At 41.2% G+C, this 12058-nt stretch overlaps 1 protein-coding gene across 3 annotated transcripts in view; it reads left to right on the top strand.

Annotated features, from left to right (window-relative positions):
* LOC132133192 (furin-like) overlaps positions 1-12058 on the top strand; it is a 108976-nt gene that overhangs the window by 79225 nt on the left and 17693 nt on the right. For 2 of the 3 annotated variants that reach the window (XM_059545949.1, XM_059545948.1), the window contains exons 11-16: positions 1660-1763; positions 1865-1982; positions 2173-2352; positions 2948-3072; positions 4458-4586; positions 5830-6769. In XM_059545949.1, the coding sequence (XP_059401932.1) occupies positions 1660-1763; positions 1865-1982; positions 2173-2352; positions 2948-3072; positions 4458-4586; positions 5830-6482 (1309 nt within the window). In that variant the 3' untranslated portion in view covers positions 6483-6769. Of the gene's footprint in view, positions 1-1659; positions 1764-1864; positions 1983-2172; positions 2353-2947; positions 3073-4457; positions 4587-5829; positions 6770-12058 lie in introns of those variants that run through there. The other variant, XM_059545950.1, reaches the window with a different exon arrangement.

The raw sequence follows: 12058 nt of genomic DNA, 5'->3' as shown, positions 1-12058 counted from the left end.
GGGCGACGATTGACCCCGTGGCCCCTTTACAACATCAAGTCACCATGCTCGATTAAAAGCTCCTGCAGAGTATTTTATCCTGTATGCTGTGAGGAGGTAATAAGACATGGAAATCACGTCTCACACAAGCTTCAGGTTTCTTTTGTGTGTGTGGTGGAGTCACGGGGATCCTGGTTCACACACAGTGTTTGTGTGTGTGTGTGAGTTCAGCCCCTGCTGTTCAGGGTCGTAAGCCCCGCTGGTGCCGGCTTTGATCGTGCTTGCCCCCACAGGGACCTCAATCTCTGTTGTCTTTCTGTCACAACTCTGCTCTTTTTCATCGGTTGGGAGTCTTTGTGATGTCGCCCTGTAGGTGACTTTTGAACATCTGGGTGTAAGAAAGACAGTCATGCTCGTTTTCCACTGAAATGTGTGCTTGTGCAGGAGCACGTGCTTGGACAGGGGATCTGTGAACCTCTCTCAGAACTACGCTGTGATTTAAAATCAAATCATAATTAACCTGTATTCTATTATATAAAATAACATTTATTTATAACATTTTAGACATGAATAAACTATATTTATAAATGTGTGTATATATATATATATATTAATCTAAAAAATGTGGTGTCTGCCATCTGAATTTATGCCTCAGTGCTTCTATTGTAATTTATTGATTAGAATAGGAGTGATCCAGTGCTGTTTTGTTTAAGTGTAGCCATCCTATTGTTGTTATGAAATCTTTAAGTGGGGAGGACATTATTAATGGGGACACCCCGTCCATTAATAGATTCCTGGTTCAAGTCCAGCCTGTTTAAAGGCTCTGGCATGTTTTCCAGCACTGGCACCTCATCTGTATAAAAGGATATCTGTTCGATATCTGTGCAAGTCTTGCCATGTAAGACATGAGAATTTCAGTAGTCTTATATCAATTTATCACTATATGTAAATCTCTACATCTGTACTGTGGCTTTAGGTTCATTAATCGTGCATGTAGCATTATGAATATACACGCTAAGTCATTTATTGTGAGGTCAAAAATATTGAAAGCTTATGAATTGGATCCCCTTCTTCATAAATCAACCTGAAAAATATACAGACGTCAGAGCAGGATATTTTTCATACTGTTCCACGGGGTATATTTACGCTAAATCCATCTCATTTGGGTGGAAATGGCTTGTCATGCACGTATTTTCGGCAGTGCTTTATGTCCAATATCAGACTTGGTTTGCCCTGAAATACCCTGCTGAGAAATTATAGTGCTTTTCAACCTTGGCCGTGGGGGCCACAAGTCCCAAAAGCCACTTGTTTCTGCCATGTAGAGCAACAGCCGCCAAAACTAATAAGCCTGAGTTGTGAACCGAGGAAATACAGTTATAAATTGAATCTGATATTGCTGTTTTCGGGGAATACGATTTTGGGCCTTCATTTGGGGAAAAAAAAGGCCTCGTCGGCTGTGTAATTACAAAATGATGCATGACCTCCAGGATGGAATATTTCCAATTGCAATTTTCTGACTCGGGTGAAAGAAAAGCTTTAATTATGTGTCTTTCAAAAAGACATCCTGTCACATCCATGAGGATAATTATGTGCAAATTATCATTTGAATATGAAAATAAATCTGTGGCCCTGCTGCAATGTAACACTTTTATCACTTTTCATTTTTCGTACGACAACCAGCATGAACCTGACCTGGAGAGACATGCAGCATCTTGTTGTAAGAACCTCACGTCCCGCCCACCTAATAACCAACGACTGGAGGACCAATGGCGTGGGCCGATTAGGTAAATGATGGTTCATGTAACCAATCAGAGAGCTACATTTATTTATTCAATAGACATGTCTGACCTTGTTAGTCTTCCATCTGTCTCTCTCTATGTGGCAGTGAGCCATTCTTACGGCTATGGTCTGCTGGATGCTAGTGCCATGGTCACTTTGGCCCAGAACTGGAGCAACGTGGGGCTGCAGCACAAATGTGTCATTAATATGCTGAACGAGCCCAGGTAAGGATGCACAAACATCTCATGCAGCACAGGCAATACACCAAATAGCTAATGTCTGCTACCCTGAGGAGCCAGAGGTCACCATTTAAGGACAGGCAACGAGACGCATGAAGTTGTCAGCAAAATTAAATTTCATTATTTAGTTGCTTGTAAGAGTGGAGTGTAATTTTCAGATTCTTCTCTGTTACAGGGAAGTAAGAAACCACCTGGTCTTCAGCAGAAGTGTAGAGGCCTGTTCTGGGCAGCTGGACTTTGTGAGATCTTTGGAGCATGTACAAGCCAGACTCACACTCTCCTATAACCACAGAGGAAACCTGGCTGTTCACCTCATCAGCCCACTGGGAACTCGCTCCACGCTGCTGGCTCCACGGTAAACATACACTTTTATACACGTCATAGGCATATGCCATTGCACATAACACAGTTCAAAAGTTGGGGGTCAGTAAGATTTGTAATGTTTTTGAAAGTCTTAATCTCACTAATATTTGACCAAAAATACAGTAAAACTGTAATATTGTGGAATATTATTGCAACTTAACATAACTGTTTTCTATTGTAATAGAAATTTTCAAATGTTATTTATTCCTGTGACACAAAGCTGAATTTCCAGCATCCTTCCTCCAGTCTTCAGTGTCACATGATCCTTCAGAAATCATTCTAATATGCTGATTTGCTGCTCAAGAAACATTTATTAGTATTATCAATGTTGAAAACAGTTGTGCTGCTTAATATTTTCAATGCAACATTGCTGAGTAAAACTATTAATTTATTTTCATTCTTTTCAAATCTTATTAATTATACAATTTTCTGGCCATAAACACAGTTCACCCCATCATCATTATGAAACATAATTATTTGGATTGTAAATTAAACTCGATTAATTTTATCATCGTATTCAATCTTGTTAAAGCTTCTCAGATAGACGCATATGTATAGAGATCTCTTTCTCTTGTGTTTGTCTTTAGGCCTCAGGATAACTCAGCCGAAGGGTTCAACGACTGGGCATTCATGACCACTCACTCCTGGGACGAGGACCCTCGGGGAGAATGGACGCTGGAGATTGAGAATGTGGCTGGACTTAATGATTATGGTACTTCAATAAGCTTTTCCTTAATCAGTGTTCTGTCTAGTTTTTCAGTGTAAACATCTAAGCATCCTTTAAAGCAAGAGGACCTTACTTGAAAAAAGGGAAATGGTTGGGAAGAAGATAAAAGACATTTCAGAGAATACATTTTGAATCCATAAAAATGGACAGAATTTCTAGGCGCAGCCAGGGGCCGGAGGGGGTCAGGTTTGGTGACAACACGATTTCGTCTCTGCTCTTTGCGGATGATGTTGTCGTGTTGGCCTCATCAGGCCAGGACCTTCAGCATGCACTGGGACGGTTTGCAGCCGAGTGTGAAGCGGCTGGGATGAGAATCAGCACCTCCAAATCCGAGGCCATGGTCCTCAGTCGGAAAAGGGTGGCTTGCCCACTTCAGGTTGGTGGAGAGTTCCTGCCTCAAGTGGAGGAGTTTAAGTATCTTGGGGTCTTGTTCACGAGTGAGGGAAGGATGGAACGGGAGATTGACAGACGGATCGGTGCAGCTTCTGCAGTAATGCGGTCGATGTACCGGTCTGTCGTGGTGAAGAAAGAGCTGAGCCGCAAGGCGAAGCTCTCGATTTACCGGTCAATCTACGTTCCTACTCTCACCTATGGTCATGAGCTTTGGGTCATGACCGAAAGGACAAGATCCCGGATACAGGCGGCCGAAATGTGCTTTCTCCGCAGGGTGGCTGGGCGATCCCTTAGAGATAGGGTGAGAAGCTCAGTCACCCGGGAGGAGCTCAGAGTAGAGCCGCTGCTCCTCCACATCGAGAGGGGTCAGCTGAGGTGGCTCGGGCATCTGTTCCGGATGCCTCCTGGACGCCTTCCCGGGAAGGTGTTCCGGGCACATCCCACTGGGAGGAGACCCCGGGGGAGACCTAGGACACGCTGGAGAGACTATGTCTCCCGGCTGGCCTGGGAACGCCTCGGTGTCCCCCCAGAAGAGCTGGAGGAAGTGTCTAGGGAGAGGGAAGTCTGGGGTTCTCTGCTTAGACTGCTGCCCCCGCGACCCGGCCCCGGATAAGCGGTAGAAGATGGATGGATGGATGGACATTTTGAATCAAGTTTATTTTTTTTATTCCACTGGCAAATAGTTTTTTCTTGCTTTGAGAATAAATCTCTGTAAATTTTGTTTGATTTATGCTTGAAACAAGAGAAGAAACAATTTGCCAGTGGGATCAGAAAAAGTCAACTTAATTCAAGTCTAAATATCTTACATAAATTGCTTCTCAAGATTATTTATCTTGTTTTAAGGATGTTTATAAATTGTGACATCAAAACAAGATGAAAAATACTGATTAAGAAAATAATTGTGTGTGCTGTGTCAATGCCATTTGTGTTTTTGCTGATCATCAAAGCATCTTTAAAGTTCAGTGATATTTCCACAGGGGTTCTTTCACAGTTCACCCTCATCTTATACGGCACCGGCTCCAGTGCCACAGATCCGTCCATTTCCGATTACACCCGGCCTTCAAACAACAGCTGCAAAACCTTTGACACCCAGCAGATCTGCATCGGTAAGACACACACACACACACACACACACACAACCCTTAACAGACAAGCTTTAAAAAGTGATGACATTCATGACCAGAAGAAAATATTTACACATTCAATAATTCCAATAGCAAAACCTCTGTCATATAAAAAATGTCATGTCTCAGTAATTGTGCTAATGAATATTAATATATGTTTATGAGTATAAATATTGCAAAACACTTGAGAGTGATGCCAGAGAGGTTTAAATTAGATAAACGGTGCATTATTAAAGAAGTAGAAACGTTTTTAAATCCTGAGCCTCTCTTTGATGAGAGGTCGTACCTTGCCAAACTTCAGAGGGCAGTAAAAAAACATAATTTGTTAATTAAATGCTCAAGTTTATTATTCATAGTTTCCTTAGAGACTTGATGATGGATTTCTCCATCATGGCCCCATATTGTGCCTGCAGTACTGCAGATTGCTCAAGGACAAACTTTGCTGAAAAGTTATTTCACTAATTTTTCATGTGCTGTTCTTGAATTGTTACTCTAGGCAGTACTGAATTTTACTAGGTGAACGGTTTGTCCTATTTGAACCAGAAAATGAGAGCAAACATTAAATGACCTTATTACCTTTAATAAATGTACCTATGGTCCTATTCCAGAAACATTCTCCTGGCAGTTATGCAAATGCAAACGTATAGCTCGTGTATTGAATGTGTACAGACTGTAGCACATATAATGTGTGTACTTGTGCTACTTTGGTGGCTACAAATCACAGTACCACAGGGTGCACAATAAATGCCTTCAAATGTCTGTGCCTTTGTTTTTGACTGGGTACCTAGCTATAAAGATGACCGTTTAACTACCTTTCCCACAATGACAGTTCAGCAGACAGGTTATGCTAATAGAGTGAACTTAAAAGTGTTCAAAAGTGTTCAAAAAAAAACAGCACTTTTGTGTGTGTGTGTGTGTATAAGTTTATTACCTATTTCATTAACTAATGTTAACAAATGTAAAGTGTTGCCAAAAATGTTTATTTCCATATTCACTTTCAACCCAACTTTTGAAACAACATTTTTCTCTTCAGCTGACAAAAAGCAGGGCTGCATGAGCAGGGAAAACTAATATTAACCAATCAACCAATATCATGACATGACTCCATCTGTTTCTCACAAAATTGTCACTTTATGAAAGTTAAATGTGTTTCAAATGCCATTTCATGTTCGTTAAAGATTTGTAACATCTGCGACTAAGCGTTCTTCCGATGTCTGTTTTCCAGAATGCAGCACGGGTTTCTCGCTTTTCTTGCAAGGCTGCGTGAAGTCCTGCCCTCCCGGCTTCAGCTCTGGGCTGCAGGTGCTCAACTTGTCGTTGGACAGCTGGGTGGAACATTCCACCGTACAGGCGTGCCTGCCCTGCCACCCGGTCTGCCTGACATGTTTCGGGTCCGGGGAAAACGAATGTCTTTCCTGTCCCCCCCACAGTCACTTAGTGGCCACTTCTTGTTTGCACCAGAACCAGCGAAAATGGCCCAGCATTCCCATGCTTCAGCACAAGGTGGACTTAAACTCAGATAAATCCTTGCACGATCCCGGCCTATCCTCAAGATTGCCGGCACTGGTGGCGGTGCTCAGCTGTGCCTTCATCCTGGCCACTTTCGCAGCAGTTTTTGTGCTGCTTCAGCTGCACTCCAGAGCAGCCAGTGCCCCGTTCTGCCGAAGGGCCAAACTGCCACTGTTGGAAACGGGCGGAGGGGGAATACGAGTGGGCTTCGGGTTCGGACTCGGCCGGGGGAAAGTGTCGTACCGGGGTATCCCCACTGTGTGGGGGGACGAGGATACAGCGGGAGGGATGAACTCTGAGTCCGACAGCGAAGAGCTGGAGTATCACAGCGAAAAGACTGCTTTTATACGGACTCAGAGCGCTCTTTAGCACCACATATAACAGTTTTACATCTGTCTTCCTTGTACTGGGACACAGAACTAGTCTGCACTACAGTCTTAATAGATCCACTGCAAAGTTTATGTGTGTCTGAGAGAGAGAATGCCATATATGAGCTATAATGGTACAATTGCGGTTTGATGAGGTTGACTCTAACGCGATTAAACCTAGGACATCTCCGCTGCGCTCTGCTCCCTTTATTTTCACCTTTATTTGTCTTAGTGGTCTAGCCCCCAGGATTAATACCATCAGTTGGTGTGTGTGTGTGTGTGTGTGTGTGTGTGTGTGTGTGTGTGTGTGTGTGTGTGTGTGTGTGTGTGTGTGTGTGTGTGTGTGTGTGTGTGTGTGTGAGAGAGTGCCAGCTGAGCTCATAGATGTGTTTGTTGTGCGTGTGCAGCGTTTGAGTGACTTTGAGTGACTTTGTAACACAACAAAAGGGCTGTAGTTTGTTCCACTCAACTTTTATTAAAAGTTTGAACCGTTTTATGAACAAAACTTCTTGCACTTCTGTAACTTCCATTACTCCCATTGCCATTATATCACTCTTCATTTGTGCTACAAGTCCTCACACTCTGACAATAAAGTCTGCGTTCTGCTCTCTCTGCTAGTCAAAAGGCAGCTCCGGGACATTTCCACTGATTCGATCAGGGATGATTTAACTGCATAATTTCTGTTGCAACAGAGATGTTGCAACAGCATCTGCAAAGTGAACCATAACAGCATGGAATTAGATAACACGCAAACCTCTGCCTGCTAAGAGCCTCCGGCACGGATTCAGAACAGTGGGAATCACAGACAAACAAGTGATCGAGATGCTGAACTGCAACGCAGCTCCATGTGCAGAGATCCAGTACTGTCTTAGATTGATTTGGGAGCTCTACATTAGAAATATCTTGATAAACATCACATTTATGATTTTTTTTTACATCATAAAGTTGTATCCTAAATTTGAAATTTACGAATTTGAAGATCATTAAGGTTTGTTTTGTCTGTTCTATCTCTCAGCTAATTAGCATGTACTGTACCTTCACAAATGGCTAAGTGAATATCTATTATGGGTTTTCAACAGCAGTGCTTGAACAAAAAGGAAAGTTCATCCCAGAGGTTATTTTATTGATTTTCACATGGGAGCTTGGCTTCAAGACGTGTCTGTGCTAAACACAAAGGAGCCTCAAGAGGAAATCTGTCATATATTTCCCAAAAGGTCAGTGTCAGCGCTGAAACATGAATTCAACTCCTATTTGTGGAGCTCTGGTTAGGTCGCTTTTTTAATAATCATGTGACATTTGAATGCTACAGAGATACAATGGCACTATAATCCGTACAGTTCAACTGATCCAAAAATCTAGTATCCTGCCTACATAGGTGGCTACTTGCTACCTTTTAAGGCAGCAAGCTAACCAAAAGAGGTAAATAACAGATTTGGAGAGCCCTTCAAAGGCAACTCAACTCATAAGTAATTAAAATAGAATTGACTATAGCATGCAGCTAAGCTAATGATGCAATACACGAATAAAAATAAAAATACACACAAAAATTGGGTAAAACATTTTTATATTTATTTTTAAATATGCATCACTCATACTTTATATCATCCAACTCAATATGATTGATTACCTTTTTAAATGTTTTATATAGCAAGGACACATTCAAGTCATCAGAAGTGACATTAAAGACGTTTACAATTTTAAAACTGATTTATATTTCAAATAAATACTATTCTTTTAGCTTTGCCTTCACAATTATTTTAAATGGTCACAATTTCACAATGTTGCTGTATTCAAAAAACCCAAAACAGTTCAATCTCATTTTATATTAAACTACTTAACGCTATTTAACTATTTATTTATTACATTTAATTATTATCCATAATATGTCAGTATATCTTCTGTATTACCAAAGGTGTCATCTATTTGAGATTGAACCACTATAGAATCAATCTTCCATGGATGAATGTTTCCGCTAAGCTTGTCGCAATGCATTTTGGGATTAGCTTATTCATGCTGATTGCTGATTTAGAAGGCAGCGTGATGTTGCTACCTTCCTTTTGGATCACTGAAACATGATGCCTTAAAATGCGGTCTCATTCTGAGCTATATCAGTATTTGGATAAACACAATGAGCGTGATACGCTATAACACATCTTTCAGCATTGCATTAAAGCATTTAACAGTTTTGTTGCTGCTGTCAATACCGCAGTCATTAAATTCATTACAAACATCTGTTGCAGTCATTTTGTGTGTAAATATTTTAAAAGTACTTGGAAATCTGTTGAAATGTTTGTTTTTTATTGATGCCAATTTGCGAACTCTACACATGGGGATACGCACCATCAGTTTAAATTAATAATGCACGCATTATGCACTTCATTACATGAGGCGTGCAGGGGGCAATCATCAATATTTCATGTGCACTTCATAGGACACCCTAAAAGTTTCCATGACGGCAGAGGAAAACTTAACACAGACTGTTTTTCGTTCCAGCTCTCAGGAGAGGGAAGAGTGAACTAGTTTATGGAAATGGCACATTTAAAATGCTTTTCATAATTAGTTCAGCTGGAAGGAATGGGATCTCATATTCAGTGCTGGAAGCTTCTTCCTACTTGGCATTATAAGTGAGACTGATGCTGCTACATACATACTAATTGAGCAATAAGACAGAAATATGGATGGTCCAGCTACTCGTGTTGTTTTTCATCTTCACTGCTCTTTTAAGGCAATATTGGAAATATATTTCCCTCATGCTCAGCTCACTCCTATTGATTTGCCACACGACCAGTAATGTTACAAGCGTGTCTTTGACTAATAGTACAAGAATCAGTGCTGCATAAGTCATATTTTTACTTCAAGTGCTGTGAAAATCTGCTGAGCGTACCTTATTATCCTCCTTAGATTTTCCACAGTTGCTTAATAGGTTTTATCAGCCTTGTTAATAGGCAGAAGGAGGTGCAGATCTTCAGTTCCTGTGAGACAAGGCATTATTTCTGTTCTTTTAAAATGATTCTATTAAGCTGAATTTAATGTAATGTGTCCGTCATGCTCTTTGAGGAAAGGCACAACATGCTCTTTGGAGGTAAAAAAAAGAAAAAGTTGCTGACATTCAGAACGAGTAGGTGGTGCCAGATAGATTGAACTGAAGCTAAGGAATTTCAGAGCTGGTTTGAGGATGCTTATGCTATTGAGTGCAGCTTAATTTTGCAATAAGCATGATATTTATTCACTCACAAATATGCTTTGATCTCATTTCAGTGAAAAATTCTGTTCAAAACTGGTTTTAAATCATGTAGAGCACATAAGATGTTGTGTGCAATGCTCCCACTTCTCTTTATTATAGAATGAATGCAAGGGCCATCTAAAACTGCTTCATGTGACTCATGTGCTGTCGTCTGAAACCATGTCATATTTGTGTAAGAGACAAAGGGAATTTTAAAAGGGCCGTTCACACCAAACACGATGCCACAGAGGAAGGATATCAGATTGTAATCAATTTCAGTTTTTTTTCCAGCTAATGAATGACACAAAACATTAACAGCCAATCAGAATCCACCCAGCTCAAACATTTAAAGTTGTCATTTTCAAAGTTTTACAGCCCATGGTATTTGTTCACTGTATGGGAAAAGTGCAGCTTGGACATTTTTCAGAGCTTCTCATTTTGAGCTCCACCTGGCTAAGAAAGTCATATGGGTTTGAACATAAGGGCGAGTATAAATGACAGCATTTTCATTTCTGTCTCAACTAATCCCTCTAAAACATCTTCATCTCTATCAGCGCCTCTGTCATCTTATTAAAGTCCTCAGCGGTGAGATTGAGTTTTATTGCCATCTCAGCCCTCAGACTTAAGAAGAATGGCCTCTTTCTCAAATGCCTGGGCTCAGGGAGAAAGCCGCCCTTTTAGCACACAAACCCGTCTGCTGTGGAGGAAACCGAATCTGGTCTCAGCTGAGCGTGAAAGGGCATCTAAAAAAAAAAAAAAAAAAAAAAGCCAGTCTGACTTCAGTAGATCTGTCAGCACTGTGAGAGGACAGCGGTATTTCTAGTTCTCTCCAAAGGCTGTCTGGTAAATCAGTACCTGATATCCTGGCTCTCATAGAGGGTGTTTAGATATAAAAAGCAGCATTTCTTGTGAGCTTTTGTTAACTGAATTCAATATTTCACACCCCATGCCTCTCGCTTGAGCCACATTAAATGCAGACAACTCCCTACTGCCCCCTAGCTGCAATCCAGAGCACAACAAAAACGCTTCAAGACGTCAGACAAAGGAAAGCCAATTCTGATGCAAAATAGGCACAACCACCAAGAATTTGAATCTTTTTTCCATGTGTAATCTTTATTAAACCTCCATTTAATGTCTCTGCATTTGCTTTAATGAGTCATTTTTTAAGACACTCAATAGCAAACCAAAACAAAATAAATCATTTCATTTCCATCTCAGAACACACAACACAAATAAAGGACATCTAACAAAGAGATCTGTCAGTATGGAAAGCGTGCGCACAGGAAAAACAAGCATGGAACTGCACAGATAGGGAAAACGAATCAGAATTTTGGAATAGCAAGTGCGCCCTACATTGGGCGCCAAAATGTGTTGCAAAAGAGTCGGACAGATGTTTGCCACACCATACTTGGTAGTTCCTCCTGCAGGGAATTATCTTCCTGATAGGACACTACTCCGAAACTTGATTAGCTGGATGATGGCCTGGCTGATGTTAATGGATGTGGCCGCACTACACAGAGAGATAATCAGACACGGAGCTGAAAGCTGAAGAAGTGCGAAGATTTTTCTGTAGTTTAAATCAGAGACTGAAGTAGAGATTTTCCCAGGGGAGACAGACAGCCTGGGAAAGGTGAGACACCACACAAAACGACACGTTGAAGGACAGACAGCATTCTTATGTTCAAAATGGTCTGATTCAAGCAAACTGAGGTGACAGACAAAAGCCAGAAGGGATGACTGAGATGGGTCTGCTACACATTACAGATGGGCTTCCTACAGCGAGATAAGGCCTAAACGGGTTTTCGTGTGTGAAATTGGCTAAATCTGAGTGAAGGAACCCGTTGCTACCTGCACTAGTACCTTTACAATCGAATACGAGTTCTGTTTACCTGAAAATACTGCGAGAAGGTATATCAAGCGAATGTGTTGTTGTCTAGGTAAGCTCATACGATCCGAGTCTTGGCTGATCTTGGTCTTGAAATAAGACCGACTGACTGACTTAAATACGACTCAAACCTGCATATAATATGACAAAGTATAAATGCACATTCTGCGCCTAGACAATCAAAATGGTACAAAAAACTCAAATGTGTTGTGGTTAATCCAGAGCTGGCTTATTAAGCAGCAGCTTAATTCATTAACAGAAGCTAGGATGGAAAAGGAAGGAAAAAGATTGTAAACGTCAGTTCTCGTCATGCGATTTGAGGCGTAACCCAATAACAGTTCTATGAAAACGCTAACCAAAGACTCAACCGCTGCTGGATCGTAAACGTCTTCTTCTGTCTGCAAAGTTCGCGAGCCGTCCTGAAAGAAAGAGATCTGTAAATGCCGCGTCCGTTACAGCACGACAGTCT

The sequence above is a fragment of the Carassius carassius genome, chromosome 50 (assembly GCF_963082965.1).
Source record: "Carassius carassius chromosome 50, fCarCar2.1, whole genome shotgun sequence".
Taxonomy (NCBI): Eukaryota; Metazoa; Chordata; class Actinopteri; order Cypriniformes; family Cyprinidae; genus Carassius; species Carassius carassius.
This window is presented reverse-complemented; position numbering and strand designations above follow the sequence as displayed.